The 26,661-nt window shown below is 39.4% G+C and overlaps 1 protein-coding gene across 1 annotated transcript in view; it reads left to right on the top strand.

Moving 5' to 3' along the window:
- Positions 1-1,619: 1,619 nt before the first annotated feature.
- CGRRF1 (cell growth regulator with ring finger domain 1) overlaps positions 1,620-26,661 on the top strand; it is a 30,652-nt gene continuing 5,610 nt past the window's right edge. The window contains exons 1-4 of the mRNA XM_022570526.3: positions 1,620-1,938; positions 13,645-13,784; positions 22,834-23,011; positions 23,164-23,311. Coding sequence (XP_022426234.1) covers positions 1,835-1,938; positions 13,645-13,784; positions 22,834-23,011; positions 23,164-23,311 — 570 coding nt within the window. The 5' untranslated portion in view covers positions 1,620-1,834. The remainder of the gene's footprint in view (positions 1,939-13,644; positions 13,785-22,833; positions 23,012-23,163; positions 23,312-26,661) is intronic.

Genomic DNA, 26,661 nt, shown 5'->3' on the forward strand with positions numbered 1-26,661 from the left:
GTGTTTCTTCAAAGGCTTAAGACATACATACTTTTTGAACCGAAAGTTCCACCTCTAGAAATTTATCCCAAGGAAATGATTTAGCTTTAAGAATATCACTGCAGTGTTGTCTTTAATAATAATAATAAAAAATGTCCAGGGCTTCCCTGGTGGCGCAGTGGTTGAGAGTCCTCCTGCTGATGCAGGGGACACGGGTTCGTGCCCTGGTCCGGGAAGATCCCACATGCCGCGGAGCGGCTGGGCCCGTGAGCCATGGCCGCTGAGCCTGCGCGTCCGGAGCCTGTGCTCCGCAACGGGAGAGGCCACAACAGTGAGAGGCCCGCGTACAGCAAAAAAAAAAAAATTACGTTGTTGGACAAGAGAAGCCTCCGCAATGAGAAGCCCACACACCACAACGAAGAGGAGCCCCCACTCGCCGCAACTAGAGAAAGCCCGTGCGCAGCAACGAAGACCCAATGCAGCCAAAAATAAACAAATTAATTAATTAATTAAAAAAATTATGCTGTTGAACCAAGCTTCTCACACAGCACTACTCCAGAGAATACCCAATACATTGTCATTCACCAAAGGATAGGTGAAGCCACAGGACAAATTTAGCTCATCTTCCTCCAGCAGTAATTTTACTGGTGATTTGGGAGTGTGGAGGGACTACTAGTTATCTATCTCTAGGTCCTTTGTCCCTTTCTTCCGTGGTAACAAATCCCTGATCTGTAGCGGGGATGCTGCGTTTCCCTGACTCCGTGGCCGCTAGGTGTGGCCTTGGGACCAAACGCAAACCCATGAGATCTCAGTGGAAGTGTTGAGAGAGACGGGTATAACTTTAGTTGGTATCTGCGATACCTCAACCACGGATTCAACCAACCACAGACTGTGTAGTACTATAGTACTTACTATTGAAAAATATTCACCTATAAATGGACCTTGTGCAGTTCAAACCTGCGTTTGTTCAAGGGTCAACTGTATATATATATATATATATATGCACATATATACACATACACATAATACATATTTAAAATTATTATTAAAGTGAAAATTAATGCAAAAAATATTCAAATATCTAATTCTAATTTGAGGGGTATAGGGGAGGAAAAAAAGAAAGGGATATGGGAGGACAGTTGATTTATTTCTGAGAATCTTGACACCCAATGCTAATTTTCCTCTAGCATTAAATCCAACTTGAAAATGCTGACAAGGCTCCTATAAACTGCTTGTGAGACTCTTTTTGGTGTTTCGTACAGTGCCTATTTGTAAGTTTTGTACATAAAACAAGAGTAGGTGTGGGGTTATTTTACTTTGTAGATGCAGCCGCCCTCTTCCTCCCACAACCGCCTCAGATCTAATAGGCAGGATCTCAGGATTTTGACTCTGTGACGTGGATTTCGGACTGTGCCTCCTCTCTCTGGCATCAGAAAAACTACCTGAGTCTTGGGCGGGGTTGGCACCAACATCTATTCAGACTTTGCCGCAGACAAGCGCGGACCGCTGGGGCAGACCACGAAATAAGACGCTCGCTGGACACCAAGCCCGTGAGTCGGGGGCGGTGCGAGTCGCGGGCGGTGCGAGTCGCGGCCCCGCCCCTCTGCGAAGCCAATAACCCTGGACGGGAGCGGGAGGGGCGGGGCGAGCCCTGTAGGCCGCCTCGTGATTGGCACGCAGGCTCCCGCAGCCCGCGAGGCTACCCCTAACTAGTCTGCCGGAGCTCCAGGCTAGTGCGGATCTACAAAGTTTGTCCGCTCCGGGGCACCGTAGTGGCTTTTACCCTGGCCGAGAGGGCCCGGCTGGGCTAGACTGGGCTCAGCGGCTGGAACTCGGCTCAGCTTAGGAGACCCTGATGGCTGCGGTGTTTCTAGTAACGCTCTACGAGTACTCGCCGCTTTTCTACATCGCGGTGGTCTTTACCTGCTTCATCGTGACCACCGGCCTGGTGTTGGGATGGTAAGTGCCCCAGGGCCAGGGGCAAGGGACGACGGGGCGGACAGCCAGGGAGTGGGGTCGCGGCGGGCAACTGGGGGCAGAGGAGCTGGGTGGCTGCTGGATTGGGGCACCTGGGGCTGTCGGAGAGCCGGTGCCGAGGACTCCGACTAGCTCCGACTGGCTCCGGGAGGAAAACAAGGTGGACACCGCACCTGCATCACTGCTCCGCATCATCGTCCGGTCCCCGTCGCTGCGCGCATCTGAGGGTGGTGCCGGATTGAGGTATTTTACCCAGCTTTGTTTCTAGACGATAAAGCAACCAGTAAGGGCCAGGTCTTGGTGTTAGGATAGAGAGGTTGTACAACAGACTTTTGTCCGGAATTGGGGCCTACTGTGTGCCCGAGTGAACCCGTCATCCGCGGTGCAGTCCACAGACGTGGACAGTAAACCGAGTTGATCCTTGTTGTTCTGACCTGAACTGAGCACTTGGCCTCAGATCTTACAGTATAAGTTATAACTGACAGAACTCTGTTACCGTTTGAGAATTTAATGGTTTCTACACATATTTCACACCTTTTGAAGGAGTATTTAGATCGATAGAACCATAAAGACATAATTTTAGAGCTGGAAGAGACCTTAGAGATAAGTTACAGTAAGGGGTAAGGGCACTTTACCTATTGGAGACAAGGAGAGTAGACTGTTAGCTCATCCCTGAGCAATTCTAGCTCAGAAATTCTAAAATTTCTCTCTTGAGGAGATGCCATTGTATCATATTTAGGAAGCCTTAAAAATACAGCTATTTGAAACCATCTTACAGGCCTCATCCATTGAGGAGAGAGACATGAGCTGGAATTTGAAGAATGAGTATTTTGAAAAATAAATGGAGTTAAAGGTGTATAGTGGAGAATAGAAAGCATTTCAGAGAATACATGAGCAGAGGGTCAGAGAAGACATGCTAGCGAATAGAGCAGGCTGTGTAAAATGAGTTTTAAAATACCCTTTGAGCACATGTATGTGATTAGGTTAAAGAAAGGACACAAGCCCTGGTCAATTTCTGAAAAATATGCCATCTTTAGGAACTAAGTAAAGTTTTAATGTTTTCACACTGCTTTCCACCCTATCAGCAGTAGATCATAAAATTCCTTGTTGGCTGGTGGGGGAAGAATAAGACCAGTATTACACAATTTGTTATTCTTGACCCATCAGACTTTCTTGCTATTGTTCATCTCAAGAAAGTTTGTAATTGGAGTTAGGAAGATGTTGCCTAAGTGAGAAAAGCTGAAAGCTGTCTTAACACAGGACTTTTAGGGACTATAATGTTAGTGTTATTGTCTTCAAGAGTGTAATTTTCCTCCATTAAGGAAAATAAGTAACTAGTTGATAATTACATTATATCCTTAAATTTTAATTTTCAATAGGCCTAATTATTTTAAAATTAATTTTCAGTCGGCCTAATTCAACTAATTAGGTATCTCAGATGTCCGTCTTTAGTACTGGTAAGAGGAAAATAAGTGAAGACCATACTGATAATGATGGTGGCATCTGTGGGTGAAGGGTAGTTAGGAACCTCATGTTTGTGGTGGTTAAGAGACAGACTTTGGGGTCAGACAGACTTAGGCTCAAATCCTGGCTCTGCCAAATTTGGCTTGGTTTGAAAACTTAATGATTATCTAAACACTCCATTTAAGTATGACTTTTACAAGGGGTGGAAAGCCAGGTAATTGTAGAACTTTCAGAAGTCTGAACTAAGCACTGCTGAGGACACAAGACCATGTAAGTGCCACTCACTTCCATCCTGATTTGGGCCTAACCGGTTATCTTGAGCCTAACCCACCCATTCTCTCCATCTGGGTTAGCTTTGCCCATCTAGATAACCTTTTTACTAGTGTTTATTTGCTGCCCTAAGCCACGGCTACAGATTCATTGAGTAGAAACGATGAAAACCATCTAGATCTCATCAAATCAACTATCTGATAGTTCTCTAGGCAGGAGGTAAACCCATTAATCCACTATGCTTTTTCACTATGCTTGTCATTTTTTTTAACCTCCCCAAATATAATTTCAATTGGTCATCTGTTTTCTCTGTCATGGTTCTTACCTCGGTACTGCTCTGCGTTTCTTTCCACTTTTCCCCTGTCCACTTGCACTGTGTGGGAATGGAGAAAGACAGGAGCACCTGGTTGTTGGAATCCCAGTGGCCATAGCAGAGAATCATGCAACTGGAAGTATGGTATCTCTATTTAACTGTGTGATGGTTTCTGTGAGCTCTAATAGCTACATTTATTAAGCTCTTGCTATTTACCAGGCACTGTGCAGAAAGGAGACCAAAATGCCATATACATCCTTTAATAGTTTCAAATAATCAGTGAACCTAACTGTGCAGCTACTCTCTGCTTCCTCTGGACTGCGGATTATTAAAGTGTCATCTCCAGGCTTCATACCACCCGTATATACTCTGCTCTGTGAATCTGGGGCAGAACCTCTAAACCACGTTTCTTCTTTACTAGCTCGCTGCCTCAATGAGGCTTTGCCTATAGGGGAAGGGGAGTGGAAGGCTAGAGGAGGGCAAAAGGACTTGCTGCTTTCTGTTTGATTCTTGTCCTCCTCTGTCTCACCATAGTGATGGTGCCTCACCCTGGCATTAACAGTTGGTCGCAGTTTATAGTTTTCCACTCTCTTAGAACCAGCCTCATTGAACCCCCTCAAAGATTTCAATATCCCTTCCTCAGATCCGAGTCCCACGTGCATGGGGGTCTTTCCTCCAAATTTCTAAGCTGTAGTAATCCTCTTTGCTCTATTCCTTGTCCTAGGTGTGATAGGTGCTTCCCACTGTTACTACTTCTTTGATGCTTAGTGTCCCCTTTTTGCCTTTTCAGTTCTTCAACATCTGGTTAGCAATTTTACATTAAATTATCTGTTAAAATACTGGTGTGGTTTTGGTCTCTTGACTGGACTGATATATAAGAAATCGTTACTCAGAATGGGATCCTGGGTTGGGGGGAGGACCTTCAAAGATGGGATTTGGCTTTGGTCATTTCTTTAGCTCCTTGCCAATGGGAAATAAGATTCTAGTAATCTATGGCATGTGTTGGCCTCATAATTAATCAACTTACTATCTTTGTGTGATTGTGATTAAACGATTTCTGAAGTAAGTGCCTTGGGGGACCAAGCACCTTAACACTTAACAGAAAGGAAATGACAAGCTCATGTCTTTAAACTCTCAGATCAAGTCTTAGAGAATCAAGAGTTGTTATGGTTTTATAGCACTTTACTTCATGCCACAAAGCTAAAAATTGAACACAGATTTATTTGTGCTGGTATTAGAATTACATAGCCTTGTCAATGTCTCATTTAGGACACTGACTAGAAAAGAGTAGCTCCCTGAAACTAGGAATGGCAACATCTAAATGGACAGAGCTGAGAATCTTGAAACCCCAGTCATTCTGAGCTTTCCTTCTTGGTGGAAGCAGCCTGCTTTCCGTGTCTGAGAAAACTAGGCTTCTCTTGCTTGAAGATCTTGTAATAACCTCTCCCAGGGCAGTTGCTTTGCAAAGGGTGTTTATACTCAAGACGTACCTCTATTACCTTTTGCCACGAGGCGCAGATCTCTTCATGTTCCTCAGGACAGGGACAAAATTCTGACCTAGTCAGAAATAGCCTAGCCTCTAAAAGAATTATAAAAGTTTGCTAATTTATATCATTGCGAATTTGGGTAGTATGTGTGAGAATGGAGTGTAAGTAGGTTAGGCCAAGGAGGATAGAATGTAACAATAGAGCAGATTACATTTATTTATCTGGGTGTATTCTAAAAAAATTTCTAACTCTAAAGTGTTAACTCATACTTGGTTGACTGAAACTTGGACTCAGAGGTGCTCTATATTTAATAAGGTTGGACTTCGGTTAACCGTTTGCTTCCTTTTCCTGGTCTACATTCCTGCAGCCCTGGCATCACCCTGGCAGTGACAGTAGGCCTGAGTAGCAGCAGTTCATTTTAGTTTACAGTTTTTCCTCATACCTAGAAACAGCCTTATTGCACTCCTTCAGAAATATGAGCACCAGCTGGCCAGCACTCCTACTGGAAAAGTCTGGGTCCAGCTCTGGGGGATTCCTTCTCCCAGCTTCTAAACTGTAATAATCCCCACTCTTCCTTTTGTTTCCTTAGCCTTCGGAGGGATAACTGCTTCTTGCTAGGGTACCTCAGTGTCCCCTTCTTGGCTTTTCAGTCCTCCAGTACTTTAATAGTTCTGTATATTAAAATCTTTGTGTCGAAATAGCTGTCTCCTGCCAACCCTTCCTGATAAACTGACCTTGACTGTTTCTCATCTTACTTGTCGAATGCAGTAGGTTATGTATGTGTGATGAGGTACAGATTCCTTCTTAGGGAAAGAATATAGCGTTATTTTGTATTTGCTTAGGGTACAAAATATATGACACTTCTATTGGCAAGAAATTTCTTGGAACAATCTAGAAGAAAACACAAAGCTCTTAGAAATGGCATTTCAAACCTTAATAGGGCCTTAAGATAACTTATTCTAACCCTTCTTTTTACAATTAAAGGCACAGAATTTTAGAGATTGAGTAATTTACTCGAAGTCTGTTAGCACATCAGTTTGCCCAGAAACAACCCTCCTCCTCTACCAAGGATTCCCCCAAGAATGTTTTTTATATCCTGGTCCAATCTCAGTATCCAACTAGCCAAGTGAGGCCAACTTTGGGAGATTGCACAGGAGAGAAGCTTCCCCCCCATCGCCGCCCCCGCCCAGATTAACAGCTGCCTGTGTGTTTTCTAATTGACTTTAGAACTCAAGGCTGAAGGGGTGATAAAAGTTGTTTACTGCTGAGCTTGACACTTTAGCCTCAAAGTAAATTGTTTTCAGGAGGGACTCGGTGAGACTCCAACAAGGAAAGGAGGTCAGTTCTGATTCAGCTGCTGGGTGGAAGCTTAGGAAGTGTGTGCAGGGTAAGACAGTGTACAGGCAATATGAAAAAGTCTGGACAGAATTGGAAGTCCCCAGGTTACTGCTGTGCTGGAAGTTTAAGCAGTATGAACAAGTGCAACAAACACTTTAGAAATGGGAAAAAAACAGAATTATAGAAAATTCCAGGAGGATTAAGTATGAGACTTTAACAGTAAAGAGAATGGAAAATTCTCTTAATGGAAAAGAAAAGGGTGGGAGGCTGAGTTTATATAAAAGAGAAAGTAATGAATGTTAAGAAACGTTTATTTAGTTGGTATTCTATTGCTAACAGTTGCCAAAATGACTTTGAGTGGAAAAAGATAAAAATGGAATTTGATTGAAAAGAAAATTGCTCAATTTTCTATTTTACTGTTTCTGCTAATGTCATATCAGCCATGATCTGATACACAGGGCATCAGTGTCTTTATTCACGCTTTTGACTAAAAATGTGAAAAAGGCCAGATGTAGAATGGTGGCCAGAAACACATCACAGAGTCTACTTACTAACATTTTATAGAACCATTTGGCAGCACCAATTATGGATTGCTCTTTAGACAGTCTCTAGCATTTAACCTTATTCCAAATCATTTCTGCATATTGGCTTTTGAGCAATACATTAAAGATAGAAATATTGGTCCACATCAAATATGTTTAAACTGTAAAAGTTGTGGATTTTTGTGCAAAAGAGCAAGTTCACGATGGGTCAGGTATGTGAAAAGGTTTAGGGTTATTCTAGGCTGAAAGCTCAACGTGAGTCATCAGTGTGTCAGCTGACATGATCTTAGACTACATTAAGTGTGATGTTTAGGACAAGAGGTGTTGTCAGGCTACGATGTCACTCTGCTACACAGTGAACTCTATCCCCCTCACCCCCTGTTTTCCCTTCAAAGCATGAGGATATCAAGGGAGCAAGACTGGCAAAGTCAAATAAGGACGCAGAGCCTTGACTGAGTGCTGGCTGCACTAGCCATGCTTGGCTGACTCCCCTAAGAGGACAAGAATACAAAAATGTCTGAGATGGTAATTCAGAAGTGTAGCAGTGTTAGGCCGTAATTCACATAAGGCAGTAATGAAAAGCCAAAGAGCAAAAACATTAACCTTAAAGGAAAAGGTTAATAACTTTTGTGTTAAAATTAAGAACCCTGTTCATCAAGAGATACCATTATGGGACTTCCCTGGTGGCGCAGTGGTTAAGAATCTGCCTGCCAATGCAGGGGACACAGGTTCGAGCCCTGGTCCGGGAAGATCCCACATGCCTTGGAGCAACTAAGCCCGTGTGCCACAACTACTGAGCCTATGCTCTAGAGCCTGCAAGCCACAACTACTGAGCCCTCGTGCCACAACTACTGAAGCCCGTGTGCCTAGAGCCCATGCTCCGAAACAAAGAGAAGCCACTGCAACGAGAAGCCCGCGCACCGCAGCGAAGACCCAACACAGCCAAAAATAAATCACACAAAAAAAGCATTCTCCATTTATGTAAAAAAACAAACAAAAACCAAAAACATACTATTATGTACGTGAAAAGGCAAGGTTGTAGAAGAGCTGAACATACATCCAATAAAGGGCTTGTATTCAGAACATATAAAGAATTTTCTATAAATAAGAAAAATAGACAGACCAGTAGAAAAACAGGGAAGGGATTTCAAAGGGCTTTCACAAAAGAGGATATCCAAGTATCAATAAACATAAAAAGTGCTCAACCTCATTAATATTCAGGAAAGTAGAAATTAGAACCATAATGCAGTGCCACCACACACCTACCAGGATATCTAATAATGTTTTGACAAGGATATGGAGCAAGGGGAACCCTCATTCATTGCTGGTGGAGTGTAAATTGATACTACCACATAGAGCAGTTGTTAAGATTATCCACCAAAGTTGAAGAAGCACAGACCTTATGGCCGAGAAATTCCATTCCTAACGGAAGTGCATGTACATGTATGTGCGTTGAGAGCCTCTTATGAAAATGTTCATATAAACATTATTCATTATGGCCGAGAATTTCCATTCCTAACAGAAATGCATATGAACAAAATGTTCATATAAACATTATTCATAATGGCCAAGATGTGGGGACAACTTAAATGTCCATTAAGAGTAGAATGAGTAAGCACATTATGGCATGTTTGTACAATAGAATACTATACAGCCACAAAAATGCTCTAAGTATAGATACAAGAATGAATCTTCAACATAATGTGATAAAATAGGAAATAAAAGTATACACAGCATGCCTCCACTTATATGAAAGTTCAAAAACAGGTAAACTAAATTATAGTAATTGAAATCAAGATAGAGAAGGAAGGGGTAGTATGTGGGAGGTGACACAAGGAGACTTTCTGAGGATATTATTTTGGTTCTTAACCTGAATAACAAATATTTTGTTATTCAGAAAAGTACTTTGTGTACTTTTTTATATGTGTGTTATCCTTCACAGTAAAAAGGTTATATAATATTAAAAGGCCAAAGATTGAGCAAGATTCATAACAACTTTAAAAGATGTTAAATCAAGGACCTTAAGATATTAGAAAATGTAGACCCAAGATTAAGCATGAGGCAGAGAAATTAAAAATTGAGAGAGGGCTTCCCTGGTGGCGCAGTGGTTGAGAGTCCGCCTGCCGATGCAGGGGACACGGGTTCGTGCCCCTGTCTGGGAGGATCCCACATGCCGCGGAGCGGCTGGGCCCATGAGCTGTGACCGCTGAGCCTGCGCATCCGGAGCCTGTGCTCCGCAACGGGAGAGGCCACAACAGTGAGAGGCCCGCATACCGCCAAAAAAAAAAAAAAAAAAAAAATCGAGAGAGAGGAATTTCTTTTAATAATAGATATGCTTTGCCAACTGTTGATGTGATGCTGGGCCAAGCAGTATTGGATAAGCACGCTTAAAGAGAAACAGCACTGCACATGTCAAATTATTTGTTTCACTCTGAGGTGTATCCAAAGCCACAGAGCAGCTATGTTATATCCTCCTACAATATTGATTTTATGTAAGGATTTGGAGAAATAATATTTTTCTATTAAAACCAAATATATTATGGAGTATAAAAAGCATTTTACAAAGGAATTTTATGCTCACGATGGACCGCTTCCAGAAATTTCCCCAAAGCCTTGCCTTTTGTGGTTTCTGGCTTCTGTACCTTAAAGCAGCAGTCCCCAACCTTTTTGGCACCAGGGATGGGTTTTGTGGAAGACAATTTTTCCACGGACGGGGAGGGGTGGGGGGATGGCTCAGGCGGTAAGTGAGCGCTGGGGAGCGGCAGATGAAGCTTCTTTCGCTCACCCGCAGCTCACCTCCTGCTGTGCGGCCCAGTTCCTAACAGGCCTCTGACCGGTACCAGGGGTTGGGGACCCCTGCCTTAAAGGATTCTTTGATTGAAATTTTTAGGTACAACATTATAAAGTACCTGAAATACAGTACTTAAACCTACAGTAGAAATGAACACCATGAGCTCTAACTTCTAGCTCTTACTGCTGGTACAGTGGGTATAAAGAGTAAGGCAGTATGGGTAAAGAAAGAAAAGGGTGGGGAGAGGTAGGGAGAATTAAATAATGAGGAAAGGGCCAGGGAATATAATGAGGAGTATGCATAGAGTGGTGTTTTTTTCTTTGCTTTTTTTCACTCCAAGAGACGAAGGAAAGAAAGGGAAGGTGTTATGGCTGTAACAGGAAGGTTATATCTTGTGTCCTACCACTCCGTATGCCTGACTTGACCTCTAAAGGGCACTGGGGCAATGGTGAGCAGTGGAGACAAAAGCTGTGGGGCAATTGATTATGAGAATCAAAGAGGAGAAGTTACTGGATTTCTGTTTTCTCTCTTCCAACCCCTGAGTCCACTCCATCATCATCATCACTTACATAGTGCCAAGCCCTGTTACAGACATTTACAGGTGGGGAAACAGTTACACAGAGGTTGAGTGATTGCTTAAGGATACATGGCTATTAAGTATCTTGTTTCTCACTTTAGGAAGAAAGCAGTTTTTAATTAAGTATGATGTTAGCTATACTTTTTTTTTTTTTATTGCCTCTCTTTATCAGGTTGAGTAAGTTCTTTTTTTACATTCCTGGTTTGCCGACAGTTTTTATCAGGACCAGACATTGGATTTTAGCAAGCAGTTTTTCTGCATGTATTGAGAAGATTGTATGGTTTTTCTTTTTTAGTTTGTTAATATGGTGAATTACATTACATTTTTAATGTAATGTTAAGCCAGCCTTGCATTCCCGAGATAAACTTTGCTGGGTCTTGACATATTTTTATATACTGTTGGATTTAATTTGCCAAAATTTTGTTAAGAATTTTTATATTTATGTTCCTGAGTGGTATTGTAATTTTCCTGTATTGTCTCTTCCCCTCCACTGCAGACTTCAGTCACACCTATGTTAGACCACTTGAACTTGTCCCTCAGCTCACTGATGTTTTGTTCTTTTGTGCAGCCTTTTTTCCCTTTGTGTTTCATATTGGATACTTTCTGCTGCTATGTCTTCAAATTTACTAATCTTTTGTTCTGTAATATCTAACCTGCTGCTAATCCCATCCAGTGTATTTCTCACCCAAAACATTGTATTTTTCATCTTCAGAAATGGATTGGGATCTTTTTTATATCATCCATGTCTCTATATTATATGCTTGATCTTTACTTATTTTCTTGACATATGGAATATAGTTATAAAAATTATTTTGATATCCTTATTTACTAATTCTAGTATCTGTACCATTTCTCTGCTCATTATGGGTTATATTTTCCTGCTTCTTTGCATGCCTGTTAATTTTTTATTGGATGCTAAACATTGTGAATTTTACCTTATTGGGTGCTGGATGTTTTTGTATTCATACAAATATTCCTGAACTTTGTTTTGGGATTCAGTTAACTTACCTGGAATGCTTTGATCTGTTAGAGGCTTGCTTTTCAGCTTTTTAAAGCAGGAACAGAACAGGCTTATCCAACTGTTCTATAAAATTAAAATCATTTAGAGTGAAATTTTATTTCATTTGTTAATTTTATTGGCTTTCTCTTGGCATTAGATTTATTCATGTGTTTTGAAATTTTAGTTTGCAACCTAAATTTTAGTGGAAGTCCCCTGTCCCCCTCCTTTTTCCTCATCCTTGCTTGTTTAACCAGATTTCTAGACTCCCTCATCAGGGAGTAGGTCTTGTAATGAAAGTTCTGTCCCATATTGATATAAGCCTAACCCAGCTCCTGGATTCAAGTTGTGAACCTGGCTCTGGCCCTTGTCTTGAGTGGACAACCTGTAAGCCCTCTTACCGTGTGAAGGCTTAGTTGCCACTGCCTACTGCCAGACTCAGAACCCATCAAACCATGGCATCAGCCTTACTCATTACTTTGTATTTCTTTTCCTTTTCAGATCCGTAAAGATTTGTCTTTTAACCCAGCTCTTTTTTATTACAATTTATTATTAAAATTTTCAAACATACAGAAAACTTAAAAGAATTACGTAGTGAACACACATATGCCCATCACTTAAGTTCTACAATCAACATTTCACTATAATGTCTTCATTACATATCTGTCCATCCATCCGTTCCTCTATCTACCCATCAATCCATGTTAATTTCTTGATTACTTCAAAGTAAGTTATACTCTTTATCCATAAGTACTAAAGCATTGCATATTTTTAGCTAGAGTTGAATATTTGTTTTTCTTTGTATTTTTCTTTTGAAGTAAGATTTATATACAGTGAAATGTACAAATCTTAAGTGTTACCAACATATCTATACAACTCAAACCTCAGTCAAGGTAAGAGCATTACCATCACCAGAGCAAGTTTCTTTGTGCCCTTTCCCAGTCAGTCCATACTCCTGCATCCCTAGAAGAACCATTGTTCTGTATTTTATTTCTACCATAAATTAGTTTTGCTTGCTCTAGAATTTCCTATTGTGGAGTCATAGAGCATGTACTCTTTTATGTAAGGCTTCTTTTGCACAGCATGTTGTTTTTGAGATTTAGCCATGTGGTTGTGGTAATAATTTACTCCTTCTCATTGCTGAGCAGTACTATTGCTTTGTTTAAACACACCTGCTGTTTGTTTACTCATTTCAGTGTGGTCCTTCTGATTTCTCTTTTTATTTTTTTTCATCTATCACTGCTAAGTGTGTGGAGAGAAAAGAGTGCATTAAAGTATGAATCTAACTGTGCTATCTTAACCTAAAGTCCCCTGGTTTAACTAATGTGTTTTCATTTTAAGTTGTTTTGTTTAAACTGAGTAAACTCAGCTGCTTTCTACTTTTATAAGGAATTGAGTTTATCCCTTCCATTTTCCCTCTAAGTCTGTTCATTATCACATTTTTACATGAAATTTAAAAGTAGAGAATATGTTATATTAATGAAGGGCTATATTTGGTGTGTAAAAGTTCTCTTGTCCCATAAATAATATCAAATAGTCTGCACATTAAATATATATTTGCTTTTCATTTCATTTAAAAAATTCAATAATTCTTTTTGCTACTGTGTTAGGTTCATTTTATCTATAATCATGGCACTCCTTTGTAATCAACAATAATTAACAGTAGAACTCTCTGTTTTCAAGAGTATGTTGATTCAGCCAGCCAAACAATATATTGCAATTCTATGGGGCCTCTAATATCTCTTAGTTTTGGATTAATTCTGCAATATAATGTAAAATTTTGAGTAACTGAATCTATTTTTCTGATACTTATGTTAAGAGGAATAACTAATAAAGCACAGCATTCTTTACATATAAAGTTTCAATATTTATTAAAATTATGTCTTATTTTATTTTTACCTTTCTTCAGGTTTGGTTGGGATGTTCCAGTAATTCTGAGAAATTCGGAAGAGACCCAGTTCAACACAAGAGTTTTCAAAAAGCAAATGAGACAAGTCAAGAATCCTTTTGGCTTAGAGATCACCAGTCCATCTTCAGCTTCAATTACAAGTTGGTGGCTATTTTCCAAAGATTTTTCTCTCTTTCTATAGCCTTTTAATTAACCCTTTAATTTTCTTTCTCTACTGCTTAGCCGTTTAATTTTCTTTCTCTACTGCTTTCTCTTCCTCAGACTTAACAAACATTTATTGAGCCCCTATTCTGTTCCAGGAGCTATGCTACATACCAGAGATACAAAGACTAATAATTCACAAACCTTGCTCCTAAGGAGCTTATCAACTAGTAAATAGAGGCATTTGTATGAGAAAAATAAAGTATCACAGGTGTTAATAAGAGAAGTCTGTTAGGACACTGTGCCATTTTCATTGTTCTTCAGTGCAGTGAGAAAAGTAAGGCAGTGTAGTATAAGTATAGCTAATGTAAGGTTGCTACCCTTCTGAAGAACAGCCATCTTTTCATCTGAAATTATGGTATTTTGGTATTAAATGGTAATAATAAATGGTGGTTGTTTATTTCTGTACTTGGGGAAATAAATTGTCTGCAAGATCATCTAGGAACCACTGGAGTAAAAGAAAGAAGGAAAAGGGTTAAGTTTGGGGAAGCATATACCGGAAAAGCTTCATAAAGAGGAGTGTGCTGTGTGTGTGTCTCCCTCTGTCTTATTTTTCTCACCCCCCCCTTTTTTTTTTGGTGAGTAGAGTTTTGAGATAAGTAGGTGTTTATCTTTGGGGATTGGGAAAAATTCTAGGTAGAGAGAGAAGCATGAGCACAGCAATGAGATATAAACAGAATAATACATTAGAGAAACAATAAGTAGTTTGTTATGTATAAAACATAGGGTGGGACAGGTAAGAGAGAATAGTCAAGGAAAATTCAAGTTCTTTGCGTGGGTCCTCCATAGACAGATCCTATCGCCAAGGTAAGGAGTGCAGGAGGAGCAACAGGTTTTGGAAGAAAGGTAATGAATTCAGTTTTGAAATTGTGACTTTGAAATGCTTCTGTGACAGTTAAGTAGAGATATAGAGTAGGCAGTTCTCCACACAGTTCTGTAGCTCTACAAGAATTTCTGGGCTAAGACCCTATCATTTTTCACACTTGCTCACATTTCTGGTACCTTCTAAACAAACAACCCCAAACTTCTTCAACTTGTCATCTTATTCTAGCCACTGTCCTCTTTCTCTTCCTCCCTTTGCAGCCAAGCTTCTTAAAAGTGGTTTGCATTTGCCTTCTCTTAGCTCGTTCCCTTTTACGCCTCAGATGATTGCGGTCTGATTTTTGCCTGTATCCCTGTACTGAGATGGCCTTCTCCAAGGTCACTAATTACCGATTCAGCCCCCACCTCTGGTCCCCCCCCCCCCACGTCGTAAAATCCAGGGGACGCATTTCCGGCCTGAGTTAGTGCTCTCTCTGCAGTGTTTAGCAGAGTTGGCCAGGCCTTCCTTCTTGACATCCTCTCCCTTGGCACCTGTGACCTTCTTGTCTAGTCATCTTCCAGCCTCTAACTTCTAGAATCAGTTGTCATCAGTGTACATAGTCAACAGGGATTATCAACCGTAAGTAAATCTTTTTTTTAATTAATTCATTCATTTATTTGTGGGTTTTTTTTGGCTGTGTTGGGTCTTCATTGCTGTGAGGGGCCTTTCTCTAGTTGCAGTGAGCGGGGGCTACTCTTCGTTTTGGTGTGTGGGCTTCTCATTGCTGTGGCTTCTCTTGCTGCGGAGCACAGGCTCTAGGCGTGCAGGCTTCAGAGTTGTGACACGCAGACTCAGTAGTTGTGGCTCACGTGCTGTAGAGCGCAGGCTCAGTAGTTGTGGCACATGGGCTTAGTTGCTCCACGGCATACGGGATCTTCCCAGACCAGGGCTTTAACCCGTGTCCCCTGCATTGGCAGGCGGATTCTTAACCACTGTGCCACCAGGGAAGTCCAACCTTAAGTAAATCTTGATTTACGTTGAAAAAGTACAAAATTTCTTTTTCCTATTCCTTACCTATAAATATTGTATGATTACCCTATGACTTAAAGGAAACTAAGGACCTCTTTTCCCCCTCATGGTGGATAAGCAGTTCATTCTGACATTTTGCACTTAGGAATAACAAATTTCAAGATAGGACAGAGAAAACTAACTTGTTTAGAAAACATGCCTGATTAAGATGTGCAGAACTGTGGTGGTTTCCTGATTGCTAACCTCTATGGACACGTACTTAGACCTGCTATAATGTCACATCTGGCTTTTGAGCAGGACTGCCAATAAAAGAAATCCACCAGCACAAAACTGTCCTTCTTGCAGCACAGTTCCACAAGCCTGGAAACACTGAAAAAGAAGAACTGTCACATCATGAGCAAACAAATACAGGACACTTGTGAGCTAGAATGTGTGAGGAAATCCATCAGTCTGTCTTTCATGCAGAAAAAGTCTCAAATAGAGCCCACCCTGTAAATGTTAGAAGCAAATGAAAAGATACCCAGTAAGTAGATGACCTCTCTGCTATGTCCAACACACAAGATGCTAACAGTAGCATTAGTGAAGTATGTGAAAAAAATTTTAAGTGTGCAGACTTGTTGCATGCTTACTGAAGTATTTTAATTTTTCAAATACTAATGCATATCATTCTTTTTTAAAAAATTTGTTTATTTTATTTATTTATTTTTGGCTGTGTTGGGTCTTCATTGCTGCACACGGGCTTTCTCTCATTGCGGTGAGCGGGGGCTACTCTTTGTTGTGGTGCGCGGGCTTCTCGTTGTGGTGGCTTCTCTTGTTGCGGAGCACAGGCTCTAAGCATGAGGGCTTCAGTAGTTGCAGCACACGGGCTCAGTAGTTGTGGCTTGTGGCTTAGTTGCTCCGCGGCATGTGGGATCTTCCCAGACCAGGGATTGAACCCGTGTCCCCTGCATTGGCAGGCGGATTCTTAACCACTACGCCACCATGGAAGTCCCTCTTTTTTAAATTGAAGTATAGTTGATTTACCATGTTGTATTAATTACTGCTGTACAGCAAGGTGATTCAGTTATACATATATATACATTTTTAAAAATATATTTTTCCATTATGGTTTATCATAGGATATTGAATATAGTTCTCTGTGCTACACAGTAGGTTTATCCATTCTATGTATAAAAGCGTACTTCTGCTAACTGCAACCTCCCACTCCATCCCTCCCCCAACCCCCTCCCCCTTGGCAATCACCAGTCTGTTCTCTATGTCCGTGATTCTGTTTCTGTTTCATTGATAGGTTCATTTGTGTCGTATTTTAGATTCCACATATAAGTGATATCATATGGTATTTGTCTTTCTCTTTCTGACTTACTTTACTTAGTATCATAATCTCTAGGTCCATCCATGTTGCTGCAAATGGCATTATTTCATTCTTTTTTATGGCTGAGTAGTATTCCGTCCTATATATGTACATCTTCGTTATCCATTCATCTATTGATGGACATTTAGGTTGTTTCCATGTCTTAGCTATTGTGAATAGTGCTGCTGTGAACATAAGGGTGCATGTATCTTTTTGAATTATAGGTTTGTCTGGATATATGCCCAGGAGTGGGATTGCTGGATCATATGGTAATTCTGTTTTTAGTTTTCTGAGGAGCCTCCATACTGTTTTCCATGGTGCTTGCAGCAACTTACATTCCCACCAACAGTGTAGGAGGGTTCCCTTTTCTCCACACCCTCTCTAGCATTTGTTATTTGTAGACTTTTTAATGATGCCCATTCTGACTGGTGTGAGGTGGTACCTCATTGTAGTTTTGCAATGCATGTCATTCTTTATCTATGTTCTGTGGGGAAATAAGAAGAACGTTTTGCTGGGAATTATACTCAGTAGAATAAAATTCATTTGTTTAAACTGTGGAATGGTGGATGTTATTGAAGGTGTCTAACCAGAACATTGAAATAATATTCTGAGCAATAATTGTGAGATTGTAAGAGGTTATTTCATTTGATGTGTATATAGGTAGTTTAAAAATGCAAGTCTTTATTTTCACTGCTGTACCTAAGATGCCTGGCACATAGAGGAGGAAGGGTGAACACCTGGAGACCTGATTTACTTGAAAATAAAGCAGAGAATCAGTTTTAATCTTAGTTGTTTAGCTCTGTTTATTAGGCGTGGGTTGTTGGGATTGCTTTGTTATTATTTAATGTATGTGGGTTTATGATGCTTCCATGTCCCCAGGGTAGAAGCTTTAATGACATTAAAAGTAAGTACTCAGGGACTTCCCTGTTGGCTCAGTGGTTAAGAGTCCACCTGCCATTAGCCTGACGCTCGGTGTTTTTCTTTGTTTATAATTGAGTAATTAAGAGACTGAGAAGCTGAGCAGAAAACAGTAGCTGAGAGGCTGTGAAGTTGAACAGAGCTTTTGAAATTTCTTAGGACAGGTGGAACCAAAATACTGAGTCCCATTCTTCCAAAGAATAGAGCATTTGACAAGTATCAGATGATTTTTGTTAGGGATTTCTGAAGAACTATACTTCAGGAATAATGATAAAAAAGAGCATTACACACACACACACACACACACACACACACACACACACACCATTAATTACAGAAGGAAAGCTGAGAGAGAATGTTGTAAAAGTAATACAATAACCAAGAATTTTCTAGAACAGATAAAGGATCTGATGCCACAGACTCAAGAAACACTGCAAGCCCCAAGTAGAATAAATACAAAGAAAATCATTATAAGCACATCATAATAAAACTGCTGAAAAACAAAAACAAAACAGCAAAAAGAAAAGAAAAGAACCTGCCAATGCAGGGGACACGGGTTTGAGCCCTGGTCTGGGAAGATCTAACATGGCGCGGAGCACCTAAGCCTGTGTGCCACAACTACTGAGCCTGTGCTCTAGAGCCCGCGAGCCACAACTACTGAGCCCATGTGCCACAACTACTGAAGCCCGCATGCCTAGAGCCCGTGCTCTGCAACAAGAGAAGCCACCACAGTGAGAAGCCCGCGCACCGCAATGAAGACTAGCCCCCGCTCACCGCAACTACAGAAAGCCTGTGCACAGCAACAAATACCCCACACAGCCAAATAAATAAATTAAATTAATAAATTTATTTTTTTAAAAAAGTAAGTACTCAGGGTATATTAGTTGAGTTGAATTGACTTAAAGGGAACTAAGGACCTTTCTTCCCCCCAGTGGTAGATAAGGGGTTCATTCTGACATTTTGCACTTAGGAAGAACAAATTTCAAGATAGGACAGAGAAAACTAACTTGTTTAGAAAACATTCCTGATTAAAATGTGCAGAACCGTGGTGGTTCAGGAATTCTGCTCTCCTTTTGTAAACAGCTCCCTTGTGCAAGATGACACACGTAGCATTTTTGGAGGAATTTGTGAACCTCTCTTCCCTACAACCTAAAATTTTCAGCTCCCAGTACTCCCTCCGGTTTTATTATCCTCATGCATGATCTCCTTGTATATAGTTCTTCTTTCTCAGGGCTTCTTCTTCAAGGTTTGTGGCTTTTCTGCCCTAGGGTTTCTCCTTTTTTAACGGCTCAACTCATTTGACTGTAGTCCTTTTTTTTTTCCAGTTTTTTGCAAGGCTATCTTTTGTGCTGTGCTTTACTTGGCTGTTACAGCTAGGCACGTAAGGGCAGGTTGAGAGAGGTCACATCCATGCTGCCTCACCTAATTTGGCTTCTGAATTTTCTGGTTTATGCCTGTGCCCCAGTATTGTTATTGATCTGTTAGATCAGCAGATCTAAGATGCCGTTGTGTCCACACTGAATTATAGAAGATTAAGAAAATGTAAGAATGGGAATTCTATTTGCAAAGAAGCGGGAAGAACTAAAGGGAGACATTCTCTTGTCAGTCTGTTAATGGAAAAGTTTATGAAAGATTGTAGGGAGTAGAATTTTATAGATTCTGTAGTTCTTTTTGTTAACTTATTAATTTCAGAGACATATTATGTTAAAGTATGAGTAATATCCAGTGGTGAGTAGACTCTGACACTCCCTATTGTAGTCAGATGTACAAAGTCTGTACACAAGTCTTGTATGCAGCTCTGAACCGCTGGAACTCTGATTCTTTTTACAAAGCAAACACACTGGGTAGGTTTCTATGTTCTGTAAGTTGAGTTTTTATATATATTTTTTTAACGTTTATCCTTCCATTGTTCTTTTTTTTAGTGTAAGTAAAACCATATATATAGATATTCTCTCCTGTGAGGTAAACAGTAACATACTATATATACTTCCCTTCACCTTGTTTTTTTCATTCAACAATATATTCTGAAGATTGTTCCACGATAGTACATGCAGATATTTTGAAATGGCTCAATTCGTTTTTAAGAGTTACAGTACTTCATTATAAAGTATTCCAGAATGGCCATCATCAAAAAATCTACAAACAGTAAATGCTGGAGAGGGTGTGGAGAAAAGGGAACCCTCTTGCACTGCTGGTGGGAATGTAAATTGATACAGCCACTATGGAGAACAGTACGGAGGTTCCTTAGAAAACTAAAAATAGAACTACCATATGACCCAGCAATCCCACTACTGGGCATATACCCTGAGAAAACCATAATTCAGAAAGAGTCATGTACCACAATGTTCATTGCAGCTCTATTTACAATAGCCAGGACATGGAAGTAACCTAAGCGTCCATTGACAGATGAATTGATAAAGAAGATGTGGTACATACATACAATGGAATATTACTCAGCCATAAAAAGAAACGAAATTGAGTTATTTGTAGTGAGGTGGATGGACCTAGAGACTGTCATACAGAGTGAAATAAGTCAGAAAGAGAAAAACAAATACTGTATGCTAACAAATCTAAAAAAAAAATGGTTCTGAAGAACCTAGGAGCAGGACAGGAATAAAGATGCAGACATAGAGAATGTGCTTGAGGACACGGGGAGGGGGAAGGGTAAGCTGGGACGAAGTGAGAGAGTAGCATGGACAGATATACACTACCAAATGTAAAATAGATAGCTATTGGGAAGCAGCCGCATAGCACAGGGAGATCAGCTCGGTGCTTTGTGGCCACCTAGAGGGGTGGGATAGGGAGGATGGGAGGGAGATGCAAGAGGGAGGAGATATGGGGATATATGTATATGTATAGCTTTGTTATAAAGCAGAAACTAACACACCATTGTAAAGCAGTTATCCTCCAATAAAGATGTTAAACAAAAATAAAATATTCCATATTTTATTCATTTAATCCCTTATTGATAGATATTTGGGTGGGTTCCAGCATTTTGCTATAACTAGTGCTCTAAACATAGATCTTTTCACATTTTTTTGCATTTTTGCCAGTAATACAATAATATTAAGAAATCATTTTCTGGGTTCCTTTTTTTTTTCTTTTTCTACTTTTTTTTATATGCCTTTTATATTTTTTCCTGTCCTGTCTACGTCCAACTTTTTTTCCTTTCCTCATGTTTTGTGGTTCTTTAGTGACATAGAGGAAAGTATGTGTGATTTTAATATATATGTATACATATACATATATATATATAATTTGTATTAATAGAGTGTTCCTCTTCAGCTATTCAATAGTTAATCAAGAAAAATAACTAACTGAATTTTCCATTCTTGAATTAATACCTGATGTTGGGCATTATTTAAAAATTTGAAATCAAATTCTGTTCCAATTACCTATGTGAAATTCCTGCCAATTAAGATTTTTGCTTAACAATGATTAGAAATTGCTCTATGTTGCTGCTACTGTACATGTTCAGAATCTGAGATGCTGTATACATACTACTGAATAGTGAGAAGAAAAGTGTAAAGCTCAATTTTTGGTGTCCTGTAGAGCAGCGGTCCCCAACCTTTTTGGCACCAGGGACCCGTTTCATGGAAGACAGTTTTTCCGCGGGGCAGGGTTGGGGGGATGGCTCAGGCGGTAACACAAGCGATGGGGGGCGGCAGATGAAGCTTCTGTCTCTCGCCTGCTGCTTATCTCCGGCTGTGCGGCCTGGTTCCTAACAGGCTACGGCAGACCGCTGCCCATCCACGGCCCGGGGTTGGGGACCCCTGCTGTAGAGCATCTGCTTGTGTTTGTGTATCTCCTTCCAACTCATACTCTTGATCACCTTTTAAAAAATACATAATGTATCAATAAAAATTCCTATTTGCAAACAACAGAAATGACTCCAAGGACATTGAGTAGCTTACAGAATTGCCCGTAGGTTTGGAGAGCCATAATCAGAGACCAAGGCTGTTCAGCCACGAACAATGACCAAAACCATGCCCTTTTGCTGTGGTAAGTATGCCATGGCCACTGAGCACTAGATGTTGCAGCTTGCACTGCCAGCAGTATGAGACATTGGATGCTGCTGCCCTTGAACTTAATATTGCTACAACTGCAATGAGCAAGGGAAAAAATCATATAGGTGGCACATAGTAAGTCCTATGTAAGTGTTAGGTAAATAGGCAAAACTATATAAGATAATTTGAATGTCCACTTATAACTTATATATCCACTTAATCAGGTTTACTTAAATTGTAATATATTTTACTATGCTGAAAGCAAACAAATGAATGAGGGCAACACTATTAAACCCTCCATGTTTCGGAATCTCCGCTCTTTCCTTAGGATATTTTGCATATTACATGGGACATTAACTGTGTGACAAGAGTATATCAGTGTTGTCAATGAGTATGTTAACGTTAGTAAGGCTCAATTTCTTCTTAATGTTTTTCCTACTCCACTGATCATCTTCTGGACCGCATGGGTTGTATGCATCCACTTTTAGAGACAGCTCTATTACTTCTTGTAGTTAGGATTATATACACTATTAGAGTGGTAGGTTATCAATAGTGAACTGTATTCCAGTTTTTTAAATATATGTGGGAAGAGTCTTGAAGTCATCAAAAAAAATCTTTATAACTTCCAAGAATAAATATAAAATAATGTAAATTAGAGTTTACTGACAGCGCTTTAAAATTGTGTAGACATTGAAGTTTTTATATCTTTTGTTTTAGAGACCATTTCCTTCATTTATAGGCACGTACCCTTTAATGAGTTCCTTTAACTGCCGTCAGCCTGGCCAGCAACCAAAAGGAAGGTTTTGTTACTGGCTATGTATAATTGTAGTAGACATAGCATTAGGTAATTTTCTTCTCTTTGTCTCGTTTGTTTTCCACAGCTGGCATAACTTTGACAACAGATTGCCTTGAAGATAGCCTCCTTACTTGCTACTGGGGGTGCAGTGTTCAAAAATTATATGAAGCTCTGCAGAAGCACTTTTATTGCTTCCGAATAAACACTCCTCAAGCATTAGAAGATGCTCTGTATAGTGAATATCTCTATCAAGAGCAGTATTTGTATCCTTTTATCTGATATATCCATTAGCACATGAAAATTTTAGACATTAGACTTTTTATGGATAAAATAGTGTTGCTAAGTTATTATTTATCCCCTTTGGTATATTGTATTTTTGCTTATAGTGGCAATTTCTCTTTACATCTTCAAAAAGTATTAAAAAGGACAGCAAAGAAGAAATATATTGCCAGTTACCAAAAGATACTAAAATTGAAGACTTTGGTACAGTGCCCAGATCTCGCTATCCATTGGTAGCACTGTTGACCCTAGCTGATGAAGATAACCGAGAAATTTATGATATTGTAAGTAATTTTAAAATTGTGGAAACATTAACTTTTAAGTGATTTGGATGATGGGTCTTAATTATTTGGTGAAATAGAAAAAGGTTTATTTTAATTTCTGAGGATATACATTTGGCCTGGACACATTTTTTTTTGGAAAATGAATACATGGGAAGTACACTTGTATGCGTTTTATATGTGTAATGCTCCTTCAGAGCATGACTTGTTTTTTTCCATATGGATTGCAAGAATATGATTTTATTTAGAAAATGAAAGATAGAGTTGAATTACATTAATTTCATCATCCTATATTCTGTCATTTTTGCCACATAGAAAAAGGTCTGTTAGGAAGCATGTTTATTCCTAGCATTTTTAGCACTGAATAAATAAACATTGTAATGATCTGAAGGGCTTGATTTTAAGACAGTATCCACTCTTTTCTTTGCATATTTGCAGTCATCTTGGTTCCATCATAGCCCCTGCTGCACCTACATCTTATATGTGTTTGGTCCCTATATTTTTAGTAATTATTTTAATCTCCTTTTCTCATTATGTGCTAATTATTTCTTTAGTCTGGTAGTTTACCCCAATTAGGAAGATAAAAGCATGTTAGAGGTCTAAAAGGTCCTGAGCCTGACATTTCTATAAGTATGGTAGAAGCTTGTACGTGAAATAAACTTTTGGTGAAATCCTATCATGATTAGAATGGCTTTATACACAATTTACTACTTTTCTGAAGTGCATGAAATAGATATGTTGATGAATAAAGATATGGTAACATTTTTATGACACTTTGTAATATACAAAGTACATTCGCTACCATTAACATATTTATTCCTTCCAACAACTTTGTGTGTTAGGGCATCTGTCTTATAGACACTGAAAGAGACTAAAGAAAACTCCCAGGCATTCAGGAAATAAGAGATGGAAGCAGGGCTCGATTCTGAGCCTTTGTAGTCCTGTGGCAGTATGCTTTGTTTTTAACAGGAGTATCTCACCAAAACCAGCACACATTGAGCTTTGGAAGGTGCACACCCTAATTGGGAGATCTAGACCCTGCTCAATAAGTTATGCCTCTGTAGTTTTTTGGGGAACGGGGTTTAATTTTATCAAATTGAAGTTCCATTGAGCTGAAGTCAGTTTGTTTTTTCCAAATAAAAGTCATACTAACAGCAGTGTATTTCCAGAACCTAACAGAGTGCCTGAAACACAGTAGGTGCTCAGTAAATTTGATAAGTGAAAAAAAAAGTCATACCAAGCAATGTTAGTGAGCCACATAGAGCCTCACAGCCAAGCTCCTGAATAGTCCATAGGAGAGCTCTTCTGGTTGTCTCCCCTGTCCCTCCCTTTGGCCCTCCCACTCTTTTCAACTGAAGATAAATAAGACCTATTAAGTTGGTGTTTGATATGTCCAGCCTTTCCGTCCTTCACTCTGCCTACCTGGGCAAGATAGCCTTTCTCTCACCACTGTGTCCCCCATCTCTTCTAAGCTCCCCTACTTCTTTCCTTTCATTCGAAACAGAAAGGGTCAGATCTGTCACCTTCCTCTCAGCTTCCCCTGTGGTTCCTTTCCCTCTCGCTGCTGGTGCTCTTTGTCAACGTGAGTACTCAGACTCTTCCTTATTTTCTAACTTTCCTCCTCAGTCTAAACAGAGAAGGAGTGAGAGAGAGAGAGAGAGAGAGAGAGAGAGAGAGAGTGTGTTTGGTGTTGGGAGGTGTAAAATACATATAACATAAAGTTGACCATTTTAACCACTTTTCAGTGTACAGTTCAGTGGCATTCTAAACAGGGAAAGATTTGCTCTCAGGTCCCTGATGCAACTGAAATGAAGTCTACTGGCCCGGCTGTGGTTGGGGGAGGCTTATTCCCACAGGGCAGACAAAGTACCTGGCTCTCAGGTCCTTTGTATACACCTCCCTGCCTGGGTCCTTCTCTGTATCTTCTGTTCTTATCAGTAGGTTCCCTTCTTTTTTTCCTGTTAATCCTTGCTTCTCGCTTTCTTACCTCTCTGGTGGGGCCTAACACTGGCACTAAAGCATATTAGTATATTTTGTATGAATGTTCTCTGTTCTTAATTTTAAAAGCAAATTGGGCATTTGGTTTTTCAGTATTTTATCTGGGGTCAGAAATTCTAAATCTAAGAAAGAAATTTTTTAACTCTCTCACTCCTATTGTAACAGTAATAAATTACATTCAGATTGTGTAGTTAGGAACCAGTTTGTTATTTTAGGTAGATAAGGAAAGTAGGGATTGTCACTGCAAGACCTTGACTTAAATTTTTATTTCATTTTTACTAAATTATACTAGTTTGTTTTCTGTACTACTCAAATGATACATGTTTGTGGCAGGAAATAGAAGTAGAAAATCTAGATAAGCCAAAAGGGAAAAAAGGAAAATCACCTGTATTCTATCATCCAAAGATAACCACTGTGAATATTTGTATCTTTCTAGACCTTTATGTATGTAATTTTAAAACAAAAATGGGATCAAATTGTCCATACTATTTTGGGATCTGCTTTCATTTAATAGTATGTTTTAAACATCTTTTCCATATCAAATGTAAATCTACAACTATATATATATTCATAACTAGCATGATAGTAGCTTCAGAGGCTTTTAATGTTAAATTAAATGGCAGGATTGTTAGTAGTAGGTGATAACATTACTATCTTTTACCAATCCTGTCATTTTGATTTAGTATTAAAAGCCTCTGAAGTCACTGCCAAATTAATAAATCCTTATAAGGCTGTAAAGGATATTGTATGTTTACAACCATAATAGGGTTGTTGTTGTTTTTTAACTTTCTTTATGGACATAATTTCAAAAACTTGCAAAAATAAAAAAGTAGAAGAACATCCATATACCCTTTACCCTGATCTCCTATTGTTAATTGTTAACATTTGCACCATTTTCACTATTTGCCCACATACATATTTATGGGTGTATGTGTATATATATATTTTTAATGAATTGAGAATAAGTTGTATACATGATGATTCTTTACACCCAAATACTTCAGTGTGTTTTCCTAATAATGGGGATATTCTCTTGTATAACTACAATATGGTTATCTACTTTATAAATCTAACATTGATATAATATTTTATCTAATCTATTATAATATATATTCCAATTTGTCAGTCTGTCTAACAGTATTCTTTACAACATGTTTTCCCCTCCAGTACAGATTCTAGTCTAGAGTCAGATGTTGTATTTGTCACGTATCTTTAACCTCCTTTAATCTGAAACATTTCCATAGCCTTTCTTTTGTCTTTTATTACATTAGCATTTTTGAAGAATAGAGTCACATGCACACACTGTTTTTGTAAAATAGAACATTTCTCATTTTGTCTGATGTTTCATCATGATT

The sequence above is a fragment of the Delphinapterus leucas genome, chromosome 2 (assembly GCF_059928025.1).
Source record: "Delphinapterus leucas isolate spDelLeu-1000000601 "Yukka" chromosome 2, BTC_Dleu_Yukka2, whole genome shotgun sequence".
NCBI lineage: Eukaryota > Metazoa > Chordata > Mammalia > Artiodactyla > Monodontidae > Delphinapterus > Delphinapterus leucas.